Below are 23830 nucleotides of genomic sequence, written 5' to 3' on the forward strand. Positions count from 1 at the left end.
AAATCCTTCTGGATTGCACTTCATTTGTACATATTTCAAATGTTGATAAAGCCTTGAAATATATGTGAAATACAAGAATTCAAATTTTTACAATTAACTAAAACTGTAGAATTCAGAGAGAAAAGAGGTGGTATTGGAAAATGGAAAGAATGAATGAGAGAAATATATCTTAAAAAATACAGTTATTACTAGAAGATAGTCAGATCTGAAACTGCAAGATCTGGTTTCAGTGAGGATCACAATAGCTGTCTATTTTGGGGAATTTGCATACCTCCTCCAATCTCTGAATCTGTCCTTTGTGAATTAATTTTTCCTTTATATTAACTCTGTCTTCTGGAAAGCTGATGTGAAGACCACAAGAGATAATAGAGGTGAAAATGCTAAATAACTGGAAATCATTGGGCCTGTATTATTGAAAAAATACTGGTCATGTGGATAAACAGACTATTTATAGGTATGGGTGAGGAGAATGGGTTACACACAATATCATGGTATGATCTTAAAAGGCATGAGATAACATGTTGAAGTATGTGTTTTTATTATAAATATCCATTTTAGTGACCTAAGTAGTATATCCTAGTTTTTTGTTTTTGTTTTTTAAAAATATAGGCCTAGAATTGGAAGGGACCAGCTCTCCTAACTGTTAAGAACGTGACTAAAAAGAATATACTTAATCTTTCTGATTTTGTTATTTTATCTGCAAAATAGCAATAATACTTGTCTTCATATTTCATAAAGTTAATCATTTAACAAGCCTTCACAGAATGTTGTAAAGTGTTCACACTCTAGAAGAGCAAGGTTTATGGTGCTATTAATGTCGTCTACTACAATACACTTTAAAGAAATGTCCTCATCGCTTCTCTGATCTATTTCAACATTCTTGCATTTCACAATAACCTTAAAATCCTTTACATGTCATTTAAAAGTCTGCTTGCTATTCACTTCACCTATGACTTTATTTGTCCTCAAATATAGCCATGCCATTATACCTGCTGAGAGATCAAAGGATTATTATGGAAAACATCTGGTAGTTGGTAGCAGGATGTAACTATTCCAACTGTCTGTAACTCAAGACAATAAGGAAGCTTTCTTTGACAAATGAAAAGAAACAATCTTGCTTGGATTAACAGCCATTAGTCATTGGTCATTGCAGTTTTAATGAGGGTAGGACCCTGCTCTGAGTGTATATATACATGCATCCGTCAGACTGCTTTTTGTCTGTTTCTCTCTGAACTTCTTGACTCAGGGCAGCGGCTCTCAGATACCCTCATTCATCATCACTATGAATAGCATCACTACTTTTGCCATCCTTGCTCTGGCAGCCATGACATGGGCTGTCACTCCACCTGGTAAGTTAGGATTCCTTTTCCATATTCATGCTCTTATGTTAACTGCAATATATCTGGCCTTCAGTAATTATAGAATATTAAGTGAAATACTGGAGTGGGTAGCCTTTCCCTTCTCCAGGGGATCTTCCCAACCCAGGGATCAAACCCAGGTCTCCCACATTGCAGGCATATTCTTTACCAGCTGAGCCACAAGGGAAACCCATAGAATGTTAAAGTCAAAAGAAAATTTAGAAGGCATCTATTTAGATTGGTCTGATCAACAGAGTAGGGGTAAATCAGACCTTCAGGAAGAGGAAGAGAGGCTGAGAAGAAAAGGACTGAGAACGTCCTGCTTAGTTCCTCATCACATCTCTCAGGTTTCTGACTTGCCCTTTTAGAAATTACCTATGCAACTCTGATACCATAAGTCCAACTTTCCCTGGGCATGCTCACAGGATCTCCTGGATTCCTCTACAGTTCCTTCTCCAGTGATCAGAGATTCCCGCCCCCAATCTCTCTTTTTTTTTTTTTGGTGGGGGCAGGGTGTCAGGATCATATTTCTCTGACTTCATCCTTAGCTGGCCCTGAGTAGAGAAGTGACCTCTTTTCAGTCTGGTCTGGGCAAGGGATGTTGGGAAATGGGTTTTAGTTACTGTGAACAATGAATTCAGCTTTGCATTTCTAATTATAGAATTTACTATTTCTCTAATTCCTTCTCTCGAAATGCATCTCATCCTAGTCTCTTCTGGTCATCAAGAAATAGGGATAGAGGTGAGTACCTTTTTGGTATGCTCTTTGTAAAAATGAAATCAGGGCAAATGTGTAAATGAGTAGTGAAGGTACCTGAATTGGCTCATAGTGGGCTGAAATAATTCCGTGGGAGGTAAAAACTGTTTCTACTCTACTTTTCTGGTGGTGTTTCTTTAAAGGAATCTCTGTGCAAAAGGAGAACAGGAGATAAAGGAAGCTCTTACTTTTAGGTAGTATTTTAAACTTTTCCCAGTATTTTTCACATTCATTATTCTACTGGACTCTCATTATAACCCTAAAAAAAAAAAAAAAAACAGAGAGAGAGAGACTAGTATTTCCTGCTTAAACTGCTAATTCTCATTTAAAGACTGTTCTAGGTCTGATTTATTTTTGCAGCACAGCACCTGGTCCACAAAAGGCCTTTTAGACATGTTTGCTGCAAGACTGAAGAGGCTAGGAACCTTCCTACTCTCTCTGACTCTTCACCATCTAGATACGAGAATGATGGCAGAATTGAAGGAACAGAATGCAGAGTATTATTTTTGTTCCAATTACAGGTGAACTGCACCAAATACAACATAAAAGGTGCTGGGATTGCATGCACAAAGGAATGGAGACCAATATGTGGCATAGATCAGAAAACTTACAGTAATGAATGTATGTTCTGTTTCCTAAATAGGTAAGTATAATACTCAATTTGGAGCCCAGTTTTGTTTTGCTTTACAATCACAAAAGTCACATTGACCTAAATCTGCTTGGCTTTTGAAAACATGGTTTGGCATCTTACCTTTTGTCATGTTCCTCTGCTACTCTGTGGACATTGGTTTAAAAAAAAAAAAACTAGCTATATTAGAGATATGTATTATGTATATTTCTTTGCTATCTGGCCAAATTCTCATATATATTATATTACACAATATCCCTCAGGCATTAGCTGTTACATACAGACATTTTTATTCCCATATTACATTTAAGGAAACTGGGTCTCAGGCAGGAAACATTCTTGGTCAAACTTTCATGAATTGCCTGTGTTACATCTTTCTTATCAGTTAATGGAAACTCAGAAGAGAGCTGTTGCTATTTGGGCGGTGAGCCATGGACATTATTATAACACTTTGATCTACCCTTCACACCCCAGAGGAAAATCATGTTGCTTCTCTGATTGTCTGGAAAAGTCTAGGGAAGAGAATGGAAGTACAAATGGATAGTTGAAATTAGTTGGAATCCTCCACTACCACCATCCCCACACATTAAATAGTAAGTCCTCACTATAAACAACATCTCAGCTTCTAGGAGACTTTATAATAATGATTATTACCAGCCACTCCAGCAACTTGCACTCACTGCTTTCTGACTAGCAGTGAAAATCATGGACTTTTGTGTCAGACACCTGGATTAGAATCCAGGCTGCACTTAGTAGGTCTGTGACATTAGGCAAATACCCACTCTGCTACGCACTTCTGTATTCAGTGAAGCAGAAATTATAATAGTATTTAGGATTCATTGTGAGAAAACATGTCAAATCTTAACTAAGCAGCCGACAGAGTGAATACTCAAAGAAATGAGCTCTTCTTCCTTTTAATCGTTTTCCTCCTTCTTTTCTAGCCCTTCTGAAAATTCAGAGTCAAATGTAATAGCAAGTATTATTCAAATAAAATCCCTCAGAATATGCAATACCAGACACTAAACACTGAGATGGGATTGATTATATTATCTCATATCTTTTTAGAAGGAAGAAGTCTAATACTCAGAAAGGAGAAGTGACTATAACAAAATTACACAGACTATAAGTGCCAGATATAGATACGTGAATATTTTCTTTTAAAACTGCAAAAATATCTACACACTTTATTATACCTTTGATTTCCATCGAGTATTCATGGACTATTTTAAAAATGCCCAATCTACTCTCCTTTTAGTGTTGATTTTATTTTTTTATATTTTAATTTGTTCACAAAATGATCATTTATCAAAGATGTTTATGGCAAATATTAACTAACTAGGGAAGAATATTAAACAGAACTACTCAATTCAGGTCAGACAACAGAGAATGACATATGACCATGTTTTACTCTGTAGATTATGAAATATCAAATTACTGAATTACCCATTCAGTAAAATCTTCTTTTTCAGAGAGAAAGGATCTCAACTCAGGAAACTTCATGATAATGAATGTGTAAGTATACACAAAAATTTCACATATCCTTAATATAAAATGTTTCAACAATTCCTCCCTTTCATCAAGAATAACTATTTTAAGATATTTATTCTAGAAATTATCTATGACTATGAGTAGTCACAGGTAACACACCTGGCCAGCCTAAACAGAAAATCTGAAATATAATTTATTTAATCTGAGGAAGACTCCAGAAACTATTCATACTCCTTAACTGGGGCAGACTGACATGCATGAGGTTATTTTCTAATACTGCAAATAATTAGCAGGTTAAGAAGAGAACATTGGGGACTTAAGAACACTTAAGAACAGTAAAAAAAAAAAAAAAAATGTTATTTAAACAAGCAGAGGCCAACACAATATTGTAAAGCAATTATACTCCAATTAAGAAAAAAGAAGGGGGGAAAGCATGAAAAAATTCAAGAACACAAATGTAGAGATAATTTAGGGGCAAAGAGCCTAAATCATTATTTCTAATCCCACGTGTGAGTGCAAAGTCAATCATTTTAATAGAGCTTGAAATGTGATATAAAAGGAATGCAAACATGAGACTGTGGTAGTAAAGACAGTTCAGGGAAGCTCTCATTTTAAGAAGGGGCACCTAACCCACTGTGACAAGTGAGGGAAAGAAATGTTGCCATGCAACCTTTGTGAAAGTAAGCAGACCTTTAAATGAGGAGTAGGAGTCAGTCTGATGGATCACATGGGTAAGGAAATGCAAAGTAAGATAAATACAAGAACCAAAGGCACAAGGATGTACAGAGGCAGGAAACACTGGGAATGCAATCCTTAAGTTCAGCTGGGATAAAAGGAAGAGTAGATGAGACTAGAAACATAAGCATGGGTCATGAGGGGGCTTTCTGTTGACAGAGTCAGTTGAATATTTGAACAAGATCAGATTTGGTTTCTAAAAAAAAATCACATCAATATGAAACATCAGGTAAGCCTAGGGCTTGCATGATAAACTGGCAGGTAGTCTAACTGTGATGGCAAGACGCAGTGAGGGCCTGAATTAAGTGGATGACAGCACGGTGAGGAGAGACTAACTCAGAAATTAAGAACCATTAAGGATCCACAGGATGGATTCTGTTCATCAGCTACACTGCAGAATGAGAGAGAGGGCAGCCTTGAACTTGGGCTGAGCAATCTCTTGCTGTGATGATATCTCACCACTGTTGGGTCAGGTTATGTAAACTGCAGAAAATACATCTTTCTGCAAGTGGGATTATGAACTAGTGATCCCTTCAAGGCTTTTAAAAAGTTTCTTTTCTATGATTTAATGTTTTGATTTTTTTTTTTTTTTTGAACAGAGGGAGGTTGAGTGCACCACATATTCAGAAATATGCACCATGGAGTACATACCTCACTGTGGATCTGATGGGACAGTATATGGCAACAGATGTTTATTTTGCAATGCTGTTGTGTAAGTGCTTAATTCAGTATTTTATTTGTAGAAAGAGCCCCTCACACAGAACCAGAAACCATCTTAGCTACATAAGCCAGATGCTGCTATGAAACCTAAGAGATGGCTGACTGAAAATCATAATATTTTACAAAAAGAAGGAAAAAGAGAGAAAATGAGAGAGAAAGAAAATGCCTAAGAATAAGAATTGAAGTTAGGGAAAGAGACACTTGATCATCATCATAATATTATTCAGTGGCAGATAAGAGAAACTTACAGAATTTTTGGCTCCTAACACTGGCTTTTACTGGTACACTGAATTCCCTTTTTTCCACCATGCTGAAGCTTGGTAATTAATTGCTCAGCTTTCATGTTATATATTCATCTGGCTGGCTTGATCTAAGATGATGCAACTTTCAATTTAAGATTTCCAAAGCCCCCCTTTTAAAAGTATGATTTCTCTTGTAGGATGAGCCGTGGTACACTTTATTTTGTAAAATATGGACCATGCTCTGAGTCTCCCTGATGCTCGAGGGCACCAAGTTTCCTTTGGCAGCGAACCAGTTTCTCTAGGATGGCTATGGGGACAAGTATATGGAACTTGATTCTTCAATAAAAGATTCTCAGCAGAAAAATTGTCAGTCTCATCTCTGTGGATGCAGTTCTTTTTGTATCTATGGTCCTTTCCCTAAACTATAAGTCATACAGAAATATTTCCTCTATTTCTACTCAAGTTGGAAGCTAGAAAGATTATACACACAATGGTGAAAAAAGAATCTGCTCTCAGCACCCCATTTAAAAAAATTTTTTTAAGTAAACACGGATCAAAGTGTACATCTGACCATTACTATTACATTACCTTTAGCTACACTAATGAAAAGTGGAAAATCCAGATTTGGAGAAAGAGTGAGAATCCTTAACACTATAAATGAATCAGGATAGGCTAGTAATAACATAATACTTCAGGTATCACCACTTAAACAGAACTCAGTCACATGTGGGCATCTGCAAAGGAAGGTATCTTATGGTTCATGTTAGGGAAGAGATAAAAAAAAATATATATATATATATATATTCTAAATGGTGAAGTCACTAACAAAGCCTGAGAAATATGAGGCTATGTGCTGGACTCTCAGGAAGTAGAGATATGAGAACTTTCTCATGGCTGTGTCTCCACAGAGAGTACTGGGCTGAATACAATGTGCAGAGATAAATACTTAACTTGATAAAGAATTTTCTAATAGCGAGTCTGCAAATAGGCACACAGTGATGCCCTACAAGTTCATGTTTCCAAAGCACAATGTCTTTTTAGCAAAGAGTGATTAAACGCTTGCCAACTATGCTGTAAATATTTGTGTGTCTTTTCTAACAACCCATATAGAAAGGTCACTAGAGGTCAAGCAATGCGTTTTGTGGGGAGAGGGAACACAATGAGGCAAAGAGAAGCATGCACGGCGTCAGGAATTTGTAGGCTAGTCAAAGAGACAGACTTTGTAAAGGGCTGATTACTAAGTATAAAAACAGTATACTTCAGAATTAATAAAATTCCAGTAAGAACTGAAGGGGTGGGGGACAGGCTTAGTCACACAATGAGCTTGTATATTAGTATGCCCAGTCTGCCATAACAAAATACAGATCTCCCTCCACTTAGGATGGGGTTACATCCTGATAAATCCATCATAAATTGGAAATGTCATACATTGAAAATACACCTTACCTACCGCCTCACCTACCTTAAATGTGCTCAGAATACTTATATTAGCTTACAGTTGGGGAAAGTCATATAACACAAAGCCTATTTTATAATAAGGTATTGAATATCCTTTTCCCGGTGGCTCAGAAATTAAGAATACACATGCCAATGCAAGAGATGTAGGTTCGATCCTTGGGTCAGGAAGATCCCTTTGAGAAGGAAATGACAACCTATTCCAGTATTCTTGCCTGGGAAATCCAACGGACAGAGAGGCCTGGTGGGCTACAATCCATGGGGTTGCAGAGTCAGACATGACTTAGTGACTAAACAACAACACTGACTATCTCATGTACTTTACTGAATACTGCAAAAGTGAAAAACAGAATGTCTGTGTGGGTACAGAATGGTTGTCAGCATATGGGCTGTTTACCCTGGTGATTGGCTGGCTGGCTGAATAGGCACTGTAGCTCACTGCCCAGCATCACAAGAGAATACTATACTACTTATCACTAGCTCAGGAAAATATAAAAGTTCAAAGTAAAGCTTCTACTGAATGCTTATTGCTTTCACATCACCATACAGTCAAAAAATTGTTAAGAAACTGTCTATAGCAGAGATCGAGTGGCTTAAACAACAGGAATTTATATTCTCACAGTTCTAGAAACAGGGAAGTCCAAGATTAAGGCACAGAAGATTTGGTGTCAGGTAAGAGCCCACTTCCAGGTTCACAGGCTACTGTCTTCTTGCTGTGCCTTCTCGTGGTAGAAGGGGTAAGGGTGTTCTCTAGGCTTTGTTTCATCAGGCCTCTAATTCCATTCACAAGGGCTGTGCCTTCATGACCTAATCATCCTCCAACAGTTCTACCTCCTAACACCATCACACTGAGGATTAGGCTTCAACATATGAATTTGGAGCTGGTGAGGGAGGCAGGGGCAGACACAAACATTCAGGCAGTAACACACGGGAGACTTAAAGGTCGATGGCCATTCTAGGTCATGACTGGAACGGTGGGTACATGGGGGTTGACCCTATAATAATAAGTAATTGACATAACTGAAAACAACAATAAGACAAAGTCTACATATAGTAGGCTCCTGGGTGGCGGATCAGCCCCAGGGAAGCCAGCGGCAATGGTCAGGCCAGGGAACCCTCTGTTCCTGGGCATCCTCCAACATCAATCGATTTCAGCCAACAACACCAGCAGGGCCTTTGCCCTGGACCCTGGGCCGCACATTGACCAACACCTGGTGGCCGGTGAAGCTTTACAGACTCAAGAGGACCAGCAGGGGGAGAAACAGGGCACTGGGCATGTCTTCCACCTAAGTGAACAGCTGAAGGGCATATCCCTGGTAGTCAGGTCCTGACAAAACGTGGTCCACTGGAGAAGGGAATGGCAAACCACTTCAGTGTTCTTGCCTTGAGAACCCCACGAACAGTATGAAAAGGTAAAAAGATAAGTCACTGAAGGATGAGTCTCCCAGGTCAGTAAGTGTCCAATACGCTACTGGAGAGGAGAGGAAAGATAGCTCCAGAAGCAATGAAGAGGCTGAGCCAAAGCAGAAAGGACACCCAGGTGTGGATGTATCAGGTAGTGAAAGTAAAGTTTGATGCTGTAAAGAACAATATTGCATAGGAACCTGGAATGTGAGGTCCATGAATCAAGGTAAATTGGATGTGACCAAACAGGAGATGGCAAGAGTGAACATCGACATTTTAGGAAACAGTGAACTAAGATGGATGGGAATCACTTCAGTCGCTCAGTTGTGTCCGACTCTTTGCGACCCCATGAACAGCAGCACGCCAGGCCTCCCTGTCCATCACCAACTCCCGGAGTCTACCCAAACCCATGTCCATTGAGTTGGTGATGCCATCCAACCATCTAATCCTCTGTCGTCCCCTTCTCCTCATGCCCTCAATCTTTCCCAGCATCAGGATCATTTCAAATAAGTCAGCTCTTCGCATCAAGTGGCCAAAGTATTGGAGTTTCAGCTTCAGCATCAGTCCTTCCAATGAACACCCAGGACTGATCTCCTTGCAGTCCAAGGGACTCTGAAGAGTCTTCTCCAACACCATAGTTCAAAAGCATCAATTCTTCAGCGCTCAGCTTTCTGTATAGTTCAACTCTCACATCCATACATGACTACTGGAAAAACCATAGCCTTGACTAGACAGACCTTTGTGGACAAAGTAATGTCTCTGCTTTTTAATATGCTATCTAGGTTGGTCATAACTTTCCTTCCAAGGAGTAAGCATCTTTTAATTTCATGGCTGCAGGCACCATCTGGAATGATTTTGTAGTCCAAGAAAATAAGGTCTGTAACTGTTTCCACTGTTTCCCCATCTATTTGCCATGAAGTGACAGGACCAGATGCCACGATCTTAGTTTTTGAATGTTGAATTTTAAGCCACCTTTTTCACTCTCCTCTTTTACTTTATCAAGAGATTCTTTAGTTCCTCTTTGCTTTCTGCCATAAGGGTGGAGTCATGTGTGTATCTGAGATTATTGATACTTCTCCTGGCAATCTTGATTATAGCCTACACTTCATCCAGTTTGGCATTTTGCATGAAGTACTCTGCATATAAGTTAAATAATCAAGGTGACAATATACAGCCTTGATGTACTTCTTTCCCAATTGGGAGACAATAGAGTGTTCCACGTCTGGTTCTAACTTGCTTCTTGACCTGCATACAGATCTCTCAGGAAGCAGGTAAGGTGGTCCAGTATTCCCCTCTCTTGAAGAATTACCCATTTTCTTGTGATCCACACAGTCAAAGGCTTTAGCATAGTCAATGAAGCAGAAGTAGGTATTTTTATGGAACTATCTTTGCATGAAATGTTCCCTTGGTATCTCTAATTTTCTTGAAGAGATCTCTAGTCTTTCCCATTCTATTGTTTTCCTCTATTTCTTTGCACTGATTACTGAGGAAAGCTTTCTTAACTCTCCTTGCTATTCTTTGGAACTCTGCACTCAAATGGATATATCTTTCCTTTTCTTCTTTGCCTTTCACTTCTTTTCTTTTCACAGCTGTTTGTAAGGCCTCCTCAGACAACCATTTTGCCTTTTTGCATTTCTTCTTCCTGGGGATGGTCTTGATCCCTGTCTCCTGTACAATGTCATGAGCCTCCATCCATAGTTCTTCAGGCACTCTGGCTATCAGATCTAGTCCCTTGAATCTATTTCTCACTTCCACTATATAATTGTAAGGGATTTGATTTAGGCCATACCTGAATGGCCTAGTAGTTTTTCCTACTTTCTTCACTTTCAGTCTGAATTTGGCAATAAGGAGTTCATGATCTGAGCCACAGTCAGCTCCCAGTCTTGTTTTTGCTGATTGTATAGGGTTTCTCCATCTTTGGCTGCAAAGAATATAATCAATCTGATTTTGGTGTTGGCCATCTGGTGGTGTCCATGTGTAGAGTCTTCTCTTGTGTTGTTGGTAGAGGGTGTTTGCTATGACCAGTGGGTTCTCTTGGCAAAACTATGTTAGCCTTTACCCTGCTTCATTCTGTACTCCAAGGCCAAATTTGCCTGTTACTCCAAGTATTTCTTGACTTCCTACTTTCGCATTCCAGTCCCCTATATTGAAAAGGACATCCTTTTGGGTGTTAGTTCTAGAAGGTCTTGTAGGTCTTCAGAGAATTGTTCAACTTCAGCTTCTTCAGCATTACTGGTCAGGGCGTAGACTTGGATTACCGCAATATTGAATGGTTTGCCTTGGAAACAAACTGAGATCATTCTGTGGTTTTTGAGACTGCACGCAAGTACTGCCTTTCAGACTCTTTTGTTGACTATGATGGCTACTCCATTTCTTCTAAGGAATTCTTGCCCACAATAGTAGATATAATGGTCATCTGAATCAAACTGGCCCATTCCAGTCCATTTTAGTTCACTGTTTCCTAAAATGCTGATGTTCACTCTTGCCATCTCCTGTTTGACCACTTCCAATTTACCTTGATTCTTTGACTTAACATTCCAGATTCCTATGCAGTACTGCTCTTTACAGCATCAGACTTTACTTCCATGACCAGTCATATCCACAACTGGGGTTGTTTTCGCTTTGGCTGAGCCTCGTCATTGCTTCTGGAGCTATTTTTCCACTCTTCTCCAGTAGCATATGGGGCATTACTGATTTGGGGAGTTCATCTTTCAGTGTCCTATGTTTTTTGCCTTTTCATACTGTTCATGGGGTTCTCAAGGCAAGAATAATGAAGTGGTTAGGCATTCCCTTCTCCAGTAGACCACGTTTTATCAGAACTCTCCACCATGCCCCGTCCATCTTGGGTAGTGATATATAGCATGGCTCATAGTTTCACTGAGTTAAGACAAGGCTGTGATCCAAGTGATCAGTTTGGTTAATTTTCTGTAATTGTGGCTTCCATTCTGTCTGTCAGAATGAGACAGATTCTAGAGTGTATATCTAGATATATTGGAGTGGGCTGCCATGTCCTTCTCCATAGGATCTTCCCGACGCTGGGACTGAACCCGTGTCTCCTGCATTACAGGCAGAGTCTTTATCGCTGAGCCACCAGGGAAGTACTATGCCCATACAACTCCTGAGAAACCAGAATCCCGGACAGCAAAAGGCCTGCGGGAATTCATTTAACCAGTGATGTTCTACTAGTAACAAAATCGGTGACATGGGACTTCCATGGTAGTCCAGTGGTTAAGAATCTGCCTTCCAATGCAGGGGACTTGAGTTTGATTCCTGGTCCCAGGAAGATTTCACATGCCACAGAGCAACTAAGCCCGCGCACCACAACTACTGAGCCTGTGTGCCTCCACTATAGAGAATCCTGCACATTGCAATGAGAGCCCCTGCACCACAACTAAGGTCCAATGCAGCTAAAAATAAATAATTAAAGAAAATAATAAACAACAGCTAACATTAAAATAATAAAGAAATTTTACAAAAACCTAAAAAAATCTGTGACAAAGAAAAGTTGAAAATGGAAATTATTTATTATTATCAGGTGGGAAGCAATTTCACACTGATTATTACCTTTGAATATTCATACAATGCAATGAATCTGTGCCCATATCAGTAGCCTGAGGCAGGCAGTTTTCAAGTTGTTTAAATGTTAGCTCACTTAAACCTCCAAAGAGTTTCTTAGGGAAGCTTTGATTAACCCATTGTGCAAATGAGAAAATTCTGTCCAGAGAGGAGAAATTAAGTTTTCAAGGTGACAAAATATTGTAACTTGATTTTCAGCTTTTAAGTCCAGAATTCTTTCTAAACAATGGGGTGCCTCTACCTCTGTGTACTGCAAGAAGAATGACTTACTCAGGAAAGTGACAGGGTATATCCAAAAGGTTCCATATTAGACTTACAAGTACAGAGCCTACAGGTTGGATGAAAACCACTTCTTTCATATTCTAGGTGACCCAAGTCCTTTCTGGAAGTTTCCAGTAGGTTTATTGTTAGGTTTTATTAAAATAATGAAACAAATAAACTTGGGTAAATAAAAATTTGTTCATTCCAGCATTGCTAATAATAATGAAATTGGAATCAACCTAGTTGAGCAACTATAGAAGAATTTTAATATAATAAAAATCCATATATGTGACAGAACACAACACTAGGCATCTAAATTCATGTTCTATATGACTGTATCTGAGCATCAAGACATTTCCAAGTCAAAGAAGCAGAAAATAATGCATACTACAAAAATCTGATTAAATATGACAAGAACATGTATACATGTGCATCTCTGTGTATGCATATATACATTTTTTTTTTACAAAACTGGAATGATACAATTCAATGCAGTGTATGTTTCACAGTTATTTATGCGTTTTGAGGCTTCTTGTCTTTTACTTCTTTTCCAATATTTTTGCTTTCTGAATTTTCTAGAGTAAACTTGTATTTCCTTGATATAACAAGAATTGTTTTTTTACAAAACATAACATAAAGGCAAGAAGTTCAGAAAGCAGGAGGAAACCCACCATGACAAGGTATCTTCCCTGTTACAAAGCTGCAAAGGTCTGGAATGTTGCAGGACATGGCTGGACCCACTGCAAATGGCATCCACAGACCTAATCTGTCACTGCAACCTCCTCTCTTTCTCAGCTGTTCCTACATTTTTTCATTTGGGCCAAAGGTGCTAATTATTGCTGTGGAACATTCTATATTTTTTCTGCTATGCTCCTTCTTTCTGTGCTTTGTTCCTTCTGCTCCTGCCTCTTTGGAATGCCTGCTCAGTGCTACCCTGGTCAGTTATCTGTTCTCACCTCCTCCCCTCCATCCCCACCCCCACTTGGCCAGGTCTTGCAGACAACTCAGCGCTCCCTTCCCAGTACCTCCTGCTGAGTTTGCCTTTAACTCACACTAAGTGTTTGGCCTTCCAGGGCCTGCTCAGCCCAGCACACAATGCATCAGTGCCTTCTCTCTCCTACGCAGCTATACTATCCCCTCTTGAGGCTCTAACACGTGTTCCTTAAAGGAGAGGCATCCGCCACAAAGGAGCACACTGCATCTCTCTTCCTGAGGTAAGTCAACCTGGGGACACGCTGCAGGGAGAGTGGGCATCGCGTTCTAGTGCACCTGGATCTTCCACTGTTGAAGCTCCACTCCTGAAGGGAGCCAGGGAAGACGTCAGGAAGAGATGCGGGTCCACTTAAGCAAAACAGGGAGTCACAGACTGTCTCAGAAGCAGGCCGAGTAGACAGCTCTGGACACAATGCCGAGAGCCTTCAGCCATCCTTGAGAGTGGAGTACTTCAGAGACATTTCAGTGATATTTGATAACAAATATCACACCATAACATAAAGGCAAAGAGTTTATGTAAATTACATAATCAGCATATGCTACAAAGCAGAGATTAAGGCCTCTGGGACATAGGAAGGACTAGCTCACTTTTGCCGAATTAGGAAGATGGGGAGAGTTCAGTGTCGTCCTTAGTCAACCCGAGAACCTCCATACACCATTCTCTAGGGTTGGAAAGGCTGTTAAAAAGACAGGCAACCCCAAGAGAGGATTTGCTCACTGCATTCTCCCTTTCTGTGTATGGAGGAAAATAGCTTTGGAACTCCCATGGGAATAATTCTTTTTTTCTCCCTATGCACCTCTCAGAATGCTCCAAGAGAGTTTAGCTTTCCAAGCCAGAAGATTCTCAGCACAGCCAAGTAGGCCTAGACTTGCTGTATTACAAATCTCTGTCTTAATCCCAAGAGGCAATCTCTGCTTTATGACTGAGTACAGATCTGCTTCCTCTACTGAGAAGCTCTTGTTCTCTAGAAGCCTCTAGCAGCCTCATCATTTTCTTTGTATCCTCTCAAACAATAACAACAACAACAAAAAAAAATGAGAGAATCGTCAGGTAAGATGCCTTTTCAAGACACTTAAAACATCTCCATACTAAAATAATACAATTATTCCCAAACAGTATCCTCTCATTTACTTCTAAGTAGTCAAAGATCTGTCACTGAGAGCTCTATGTTTATTTATGACTAATCAAAATTTAACTTTTCCTGAGCATTTGTTCTTGGGGAAGTAGCATGCAATGGGTAGACTGGAGATGAATATTCACTTTAAAAGTGGTCTCAATATCCTGATAACCCCTTATTTGGTGACTGCATCAAAAGGTAACAACATCCTGAAACAATATCTCAGAGCATCACTTTGAGGACATGCCAGGAGGAAAAATGGCCATACCCTTTGGAGTACTCTGCTCACAACTGTTCTTTATCCGGATATATTTGGTGTTACCTTCTGGTGAGTAAGGCAGCTGTTTTGGGCAAGAGTGTAATAAGGTTGATTGCTGGGCTCTGACATTATAATCTGAAAGAGAATACTTTGAAATTCTTACTTATATTTTTATGTAAGTGTTTCATTTTACTATGTTTATATATCTGTATCTATAGAGAAAGATACAGTGAAGTGTGATTTAAAAAATAAAAAGGCCCTGGGCCACAGGGCAGGGGCTTTAACTTTACCATCTGTTAATGCAAATTATGAGACCTAACTTATGGGGATGAAGTGTGTGGGTGACTGGGTGAAGTTACGTGTAAAAGTGACTGGCAATAAGCCTCCACCACAGTGCACCACAAAAATTCAGAACTTTAAAAAATTTTTTTGCCATATATTTGAGTGGGTAATTATCTTTTATGTCCTTTTTAGAGAAGTCATGTAGGGAAACCTGGCTTCAAGGATTGAAGAGCGTAGTTTTTTTGCGTATCTGTCATGAACTCTTGGGCAATTCATAAGATAATGGGAAGGGGTTAAAAGATCTCTTTAAAATTCCAGCATTTCTTGAAATTTCCTAATACCATACACAAAGATAAACCTGAAGTGGATTAAAGACCTAAACATCAGAACAGAAACTATAAAACTCTTAGAGGAAAATATAGGCAGAACACTGTATGATATAAATCAGAGCAAGGTTCTTTATGACCCACCTCCTAGAATAATAGAAATAAAAACAAAGATAAACAAGTGGGACCTAATTAAACTTAAAAGCTTTTGCACAGCAAAGGAAACTATAAGCAAGGTGAAAAGACAACTCTCAGAATGGGAGAAAATAATAGCAAATGAAACAACTGACAAAGGATTAACTTCCAAAATATACAAGCAGTTCATACAATGCCAGAAAAACAAACGACGCAATCAAAAAGTGGCAAAAGACCTAAACAGACATTTCTCCAAAGAAGACACAGAGATGGCTAATAAACACATGAGATGCTCAACACCACTCATTATTAGAGAAATACAAATCAAAACTACAGTGAAATATCACCTCACATGGGTCAGAATGGCCATCATCAAAAAACCCACAAAGAACAAGTGCTGGAGAGGGTGTGGAGAAAAGGGAACATTCTTGCACTGCTGGTGGGAATGTGAATTGATACAGTCACTATAGAAGACAGTATGGAGATTCTTTAAAAAAAAAACTAGGAATAAAATCACCATACAACCCAGCAACACCACTTCTCGGCATATACCCTAGGAAACCAAAACTGAAAAAGGCACATGTACCTCAGTGTTCACTGTAGCACTATTATTTACAACAGCTAGAACATGGAAGGAATCTAGATGTCCCCTGACAGATGAATGGATAAAAACAGAATACTACTCAGTCATTAAAAGAAATGCATTTGAGTCAGTTCTAATGAGGTGGATGAACCCAGAGCATATTAGAGAGAGTGAAATAAGTCAGAAAGAGAAAAGCAAATATCGTACATTAACACATGTATATGGAACCTATAAAGATGGTACTGATGAGCCTATTTGCAGGGCAGTAATGGAGACACAGACATAGAGAACAGACTTATGGACAAGGGCAGGGGAGCATAAGGAGAAGGTGAGATGAATGGAGAGAGTAGCATGGGAGTATATACATTACCATATGTAAACAGACAGCCAATGGAGATTTGCTGTACAACTCAGGGAACTCAAACTGGGACTCTGTAATAATCTAAAGAGGTGGGGAAGGGTGGGAGGTGGGAGGGAGATTGAAGAGGGAGGGGACATTATATACACCTATGGCTTATTCATGTTGATGTATGACAGAAATCAAACCAATATTATAAAGCAATCAATTAAACATAATTATAAAAAATTTCTAACATTTCTTAATTTCTTTCATATACTGGCTATAAGCTCTGAATCTTCTCAAGCCCAGGCTAATTAGTTAATCAAAGCAATTATCTGGTACACTGGACTGGTAGTGATGCATCTGCAGCTGCTGCTGCTAAGTCACTTCAGTCGTGTCCGACTCTGTGTGACCCCATAGACAGCAGCCCACCAGGCTCCCCTGTCCCTGGGATTCTCCAGGCAAGAATACTGGAGTGGGTTGCCAGTTCCTTCTCCAATGCATGCATGCATGCTAAGTTGCTTCGGTCGTGTCCGACTCTGTGCAACCCTATGGACAGCAGCCCGTCAGTCTCCCCTGTCCACGAGATTCTCTAGGCAAGAATACAGAGTCTTCTGCTGATTATCCACCAGGAGTAAAAGAGTTACCCCACATTTTAAGAAAATGAATGAATATATGTATAAATGAAACAATGTTTTCATTGTTACAAGCTTTCTTGGTACATTAGAACTACATTCTGTCAACAGATTAAGGCTATATGACTTATCAGACACTAGATTCTGTAACTATTTTCATTTGTTATGGTTTCAGGCCATCCATGCTGGTGGCCACCACATGGAAATATTAAGGTAATCTTCCTCCAAATTTCCTAGGAACGAAACTCTAATCTGAGTTTTCTTTGGAATTACTGTCTTAGAACTTTACTGAGGCAAGTGATGTTCTTCAAGGTTCAGACACATGAAAGTGGCAGGCGTGCTGCAGGTATAGGAGCACATAGGAGAGTAATCCCAACTGGGACCCAAGCTGAGACTTGGCCATGGCTACACCACAGAACTCTCCGTAGTGCCTGGAAAATGCCTGTGGACACTGGCAGTTGCCAGGGGGCATGGCAGGTTCTTACATGCCCACAGACTTGAGCATTGCATGGTTTCTTCTCTGGAGGGGATTGTAGTTTGATGAAGAGTATGCTCCTAACTGCCCTATAAGATGCAGAGAATGCCTACAGGAGTTGTGAATGGCAAACGCCAACTCTGAAATATAGACTGAGGATATGTGAAGGAACAGGCTATCTCTGAACAGAGCCTCAGATTCTGTTTCCAACTTGTATGAGAGCAAAGTGATGGAGGTGCCTTTTTCATTTTCAGCTATACTTCTGAGCACTGAATATATTGTGAGGGAAAATAAATGGGAGAAATGGAGAAATGAAAGACCGTTTTGGTTTTTTGGTGTGGATTAATGTTCCTGTACTCATTCATTTTAGGAGCATTTGCACTTCAAGCTTTAGCCTCACTAGTAAATTTTAAATTTTACTGCTTAAAAAAATGCATTCATGAGTTGACTGGTGACAAAGATGCTTTGAGGGCAGCTTAGCCTTCAGAGGGCCCATAGATCAGATTGTGGAACCTGTCAGGGGCTGTAACGCCAGCCAAAGAGTCTGTAGAATCACTCCAAGACTTACACTTTAGTCTCACAGAGTTCAGTCCTAGAGTTTTCCTCTTCTGAAAGTTGCTGGTAAGAACAGTCCTTCACTTGTCCATCAATTTACAAACAAAAATAAACTTACTTATTCTTTCTTAGTTTAAGAAATATTTATCATCTGTGCTGTGCCCTAGGATACAATACTGAGGAAAAAAAGACATATTCCCTTCTCTCATGAAGCTTACAAATAGCCAGAAAACAGAAAGAGAGGGACTGTTATTTGCAGTACATTTTGTAAATAAAATAGGATGGTACAACAGAGACTATCTATTGAAAGTAGAGATACTATAGTCAACAATGTGATCAGTGAAGACCTCTTGGTCATGGGGATATCAGATGTGAACGGAGAAAAGGAGTCACCCAGGCAGAGAGCAGTGAGGAGGATTTACCTACTTGAGTCACTGAAGACTTGTGAGATTGGAACACAGAGTGAGGGAGCAGCTACACTATTACACAGCAGATGAATGCATAGTCCGCTCACCATGAACAGGCTCATATTTTCTTTAGAACAGGAGGAATATATACATCCTACTGTAAAGAGGAAAAAAAAGCTCTATTTACAGATGGTACTAGCTACTTTTGCTATTATTTGATTATATTCATTCTGTTTGAACTATTTTATATCTTATTTACTTTGCACATATTTAAGGGCAATGATTAAGTGCCAATATATGTGCTGTTCACATAAAGGTTAGTCTAATCAGAGACTTAACCATTATGGACTTATACTTCTTTGGGGTGTGTAGTTAGTCAAACAATTACACAAATGCTTTATTATACACTGATTAGAGGTATTAAAGAGAATGGAAAGTTGGAATTGTATTTTGAGAAATATCTCTGAGAAAGTAGGTTATAACCTGAGCTCTGAAGGTAGAATGAATTTGTTCTTGTTGGGCCACTCAGTTATGTCTGACTCTTTGCAACCCCATGGGCTGTAGCCTGCCAGGCTCCTTTGTTGATGGGATTTCCCCAGGTAAGAATACTAGAGTGGGTTGCCATTTCCTTCTCCAAGGGATTTTCCCAACCCAGGGATCTAACCTGCATCTCCTGAATTGGTAGGCAAATTCCTTACCAATGAGCCACCTGGGAAGCCCTAGAATGAGTTTAGGTTCAAGGAAAAAGAGAATATATTTGATGGGGTGGCTGTGACAAACCATAAGACTCTGAGATGGAGGGGCTATGGAGCATTTGAAGCAAAAAAAAACAGGGGGAAATGGCAAAGAGCAAGGTGGTATAAAACAAGGTTGGAAAAGTCAGGAGGTGACAGTTTACATAGAGGCTTTTAGCCCATACTAAGAAGAAATTCTTTATGTGCAGAGAAATGCAATTAAAAGAGCTTAATGACAGGATTCTGTATGCAAGTCAAGAAGCAACACTTAGACCTGGACATGGAACAACAGACTGGTTCCAAATTGGAAAAAGAGTATGTCAAGGCTGTATATTATCACCCTGCTTATTTAACTTGTATGCAGAGTACATCATGCAAAATGCTGGGCTGGATGAAGCACAAGCTGGAATCAAGATGGCCAGAAATATCAATAACCTCAGATATGCAGATGACACCACCTGATGGCAGAAAGCGAAGTAGAACTAAAGAGCCTCGTGATGAAAGTGAAAGAGGCGAGTGAAAAAGTTGGCTTTAAACTCAACATTCAAAAAACTAATATCATAGCATCTGGTCCCATCACTGCATGGCAAATAGATGGGGAAACAATGGAAACAGTAACAGACTTTATTTTGGGGGGCTCCAAAATCACTGCAGATGGTGACTGCAGTCATGAAATTAAAAGATGCTTGCTCCTTGGAAGGAAAGTTATGACCAACCTAGACAGCATGTTAAAAAGCAAAGACATTACTTTGTCAACCAAGGACAGTCTAGTCAAGGCTATGGTTTTTCCAGTAGTCATGTATGGATGTGAGAGCTGCACCATAAAGAAAGCTGAGTACCAAAGAATTGATGCTTTTGAACTCTGGTGTTGGAGAAGACTCTTGAGAGTCCCTTGGACTGCAATGATATCAAGCCAGCCAATCCTAAAGGAAATCAGTCCTGAATATTCATTGGAAGGACTGATGCTGAAACTGAAACTCCAATACTTTGGCCACCTGATATGAAGAACTGACTCATTAGAAAAGGCCCTGATACTGGGCAAGATTGAAGGTAGGAGGAGAAGAGGATGACAGAGGATGAGATGGTTGGATGGCATCACCAATTCGAAGGACATGAGTTTGAGCAAGCTCCAGAAGTTGGTAATGGACGGGGAAGCCTAGCATGCTGCAGTCCATGGGGTTGCAAAGAGTTGGACATGACTGAGCAACTGAACTGAACTCAAATGAGAAGCTAAATTTCCTAAATCTGTCCTGTTTACACACACTCTCTTTTCCAGTAGAACACAGCAGGCCTCCTTTCTCTGTTCCTTTCAGGAGATCCTGACAAGGAGGGCATCAAGTTGTTAGCTCAAAGGACATACGTAGGTTCTTGTCCCCTTGCTTTGTTTGAGTGGGAGCTGGAGAGCTGCTGTCAGACTGGGTTATGATCCCATGTTTAAAGTTGCCTAGTAAAGTCCAGAGGTCTCTATGAGTGTGATTCTAATTGTATCATTCAACTCAATTTCAGGTGAAATGTCCATATAAGAAAGTAGACTTCAGTTGGTTCCAGGGAACAGTGAACCCCTGCCCTGGTTTATATCAACCCATCTGTGGCAACAATTTGATAACCTATGACAACCCATGCATCTTGTGTATTGAGAGTATGTGAGTACTGCTGGGAGAAAAGAACAACAAAAAAACTTAGTCCAAGGCGATTACTATCAACCTCTTCTACCAAGTACAACAGCTACAAAGCCAGGAATTTGCTCCAGTATGCTCAGATAATAATCAGCCCTCGCTCAGGAGAACATGTGGTAACACAAAGCACACTCGAGTAGAAAGCAGACTCGCTGTACTCAGGAGTGTTCATAGGGCTCTTTCTTCTCTCAGCCCTCACATTCCCATACGTCAACTGATAGATTTATTTTCACTTGAAGCTTCAAGGTGAGTTCTTGAAATTCTTTGGTTTGATAAGTTGTAGTTTCCTTCTTTCAGATATCTTCAACCTCATGTGTCTGAAATTCTGAGCTACAATAAGGTGACCATAAAGTTTGGGTCCTTTGGTAAAGAGTCAGTGTTTAGTCTTTGGATTTATGGGACATGATTATCAGTGATAAGACTCTGAGTTCTCACAAAACGTGCGGCTTCAGGGTTGATCTCTGTATAAGACAGTCCAGTTTTCAGGGAGAAAGACTCTTCCCATGGCATCAGACTGGAGGCCTCTATCCAATAATAATTTTGTGATTTTCACAAAGGGCAATGACAGGAATATGTAAACTCTAGGCCGTCCCCACTAATGAGGAATTCAGCCAAAGTGTAAGGATATTGACAGAATAAATTGAAGACTGATACGCCTCATATATCACAAGCTCAGGCCTGATTAAATAACTTATTTTCAGAGAGATTATATGCTATGCTATGCTAAGTCGCTTCAGTCGTGTTCAACTCTGTGTGACCCCATAGGCGGCAACCCACCAGGCTCCCCTGTCCCTGGGATTCTCCAGGTAAGAACACTGGGGTGCATTGCCATTTCCTTCTCCAATGCATGAAAGTGAAAAGTGCAAGTGAAGTCGCTCAGTCATGTCCGACTCTTAGTGATCCCCTGGACTGCAGCCTACCAGGCTCCTCCGTCCATGGGATTTTCCAGGCAAGAGTACTGGAGTAGGTTGCCATTGCCTTCTCCCAGAGAGATTATAGTATAGGACATACTATCTTCGGTGGCATCTTAGCATGAAGGGAAGATAACACAGTAGGGAATCCAATAACCTGGATTTTGTCTGTAGTCAATATCCTTTACGCTTTTAGTTTCCTCAAATATAAAGTAAGAGTGACAGATAACTTTACAAGTATTTTTGTAGTTCTGACGATTCTATTAATAAAATACTTATGCTGATTCTTTCTTTAGGAAATCTCAGGGGAAAATTACATTTCTACATGATGGACAATGCTAGTTGAGTGGACTTGGAAGTGAAAAGAACTTTTATTTTCTTTCCATTCAGAAAATCCTTCTCCTGCAACTCATCCCTCCTTGCATGTGTTCTTAGTGACAGAAACTGCCCCCACTGAGCTTATATCAGATAGAGTCCTTCTTTAGACCTCTCCCCTCATTGATTCACTGCCTTCCATATTCACCCTAATAAATAAATAAACATTTCTGAAAGTCTCATTTAACTTGGGTGCCAGATCTGTGTCTCAAGTCTCAGAAGCAGAACACAATGAACATTTGAGCCAAAGGTCAACAACAAACATGGCGCTTAATCAGATCTCTGATACTGTAAAGCATGGAGTAATCTATGTAAAGGCTCCTGGTTGTTTCCCAAGAACACACCAGAAATTTCTTCTATATTCCTTTGGCATTAAAAAAAAATTAATAGGAAATATGGGGTGTTGTGCTCTTCGTGGCCATTCCTGTTGCCTCCTTTCCACATTAAACAATCTCACTTTCAGACTCAGCCTTGAAGCAGAGTCATTCATGCACGTCTGGCTCAGGTAGGCAGGGCCCTTTATTTTCACCACCCCTCTCTTTTCTTCATAGAAGGAGGTCTACATTAATAGTATCCATGAATGTCCCATTGATCATTGCTCTTTTTCTTAAGTTCTCTTGACACATTTTAACCTCTGAACAATGGGGACATTGTTCTTTGGGTTCAATCCTTTCTCTCTCTGCCTGTCTCTCTTTCACACACACACATACACACTTAATATGGAAAAAAGACTAATATACACTTTCCCTCAGCAGCTCGCTCCTTACTGGCCTGGGAAACAGTATCTCTTTTGACTCTGAATATCCTATAAGGCTATTATCAGATTATTTATATGTTCTGTTGGCTCTCTGACCTTAACTACCATGCTGATTACATGGAGGACACATGGCTCCAGTAAAAAGGAAGCAATCACCTTAGGTCTACCATCTTTAAAACAGGACAAACAATCAGCTCTGGGGAAAATCAGAGAGCCTCTACCTTTACAGAGTATCACCAGTGCTCTGAGTCCTGGGCCATACAGGAACACCAAGAACTCTAGGCAGCATTATTTTCCAACACTATTGCTTTGATTTCACGTTCATAAATCTTTTCTTCTGTAGTCATCAATCTGCAATTAATGCCATTCAGTAGCTTTTTCATCTCATTTTAATTTTTTTCATCTCATTTTAATTTTTTTCATCTCATTTTAATTTTCATCTCTACAAGTTAGATTTATATCTTCCATGTTTATAACTTTTTAAATATCTGGTATTCAGTTACAATAACTATTTTTATGACTTTATCTTCTAATCCTATTATCTGTGTCCATTCTGAGTTGGCTACTTCTCTTGTTATAGGTAATATTTTAGGATACTAGACATTATGAATTTTATATTGCTTGGTTCTGAATACTTTGTTATTTT

General features: G+C 39.6%; 2 protein-coding genes across 6 annotated transcripts in view; one reads left to right on the forward strand and one right to left on the reverse strand.

Moving 5' to 3' along the window:
* LOC145508636 (uncharacterized) overlaps positions 1-23830 on the reverse strand; it is a 331084-nt gene that overhangs the window by 146851 nt on the left and 160403 nt on the right. The window lies entirely within an intron of this gene.
* On the forward strand, positions 1283-22394 carry SPINK14 (serine peptidase inhibitor Kazal type 14 (putative)). The gene is made up of 4 exons (XM_081503106.1): positions 1283-1349; positions 3054-3166; positions 20972-21108; positions 22349-22394. The coding sequence occupies exons 1-4, from the start codon at positions 1283-1285 to the stop codon at positions 22392-22394; spliced, it is 363 nt and encodes a 120-aa protein (XP_081359232.1).

This window comes from Giraffa tippelskirchi, chromosome 6 (genome assembly GCF_054371585.1).
Source record: "Giraffa tippelskirchi isolate mGirTip1 chromosome 6, T2T-mGirTip1v1.2.pri, whole genome shotgun sequence".
Lineage (NCBI taxonomy): Eukaryota > Metazoa > Chordata > Mammalia > Artiodactyla > Giraffidae > Giraffa > Giraffa tippelskirchi.

Coding starts and splice junctions, on each gene's coding strand:
- SPINK14 (XM_081503106.1), top strand. CDS start 1,283: ATGAATAGCATCACTACTTTTGCCATCCTTGCTCTGGCAGCCATGACA. Junction 3,167..20,971: donor GAGCTGTTGCTATTTGGGCG/GTGAGCCATGGA, acceptor ACTCAATTTCAG/GTGAAATGTCCATATAAGAA. Junction 21,109..22,348: donor ATCTTGTGTATTGAGAGTAT/GTGAGTACTGCT, acceptor TTCTTTCTTTAG/GAAATCTCAGGGGAAAATTA.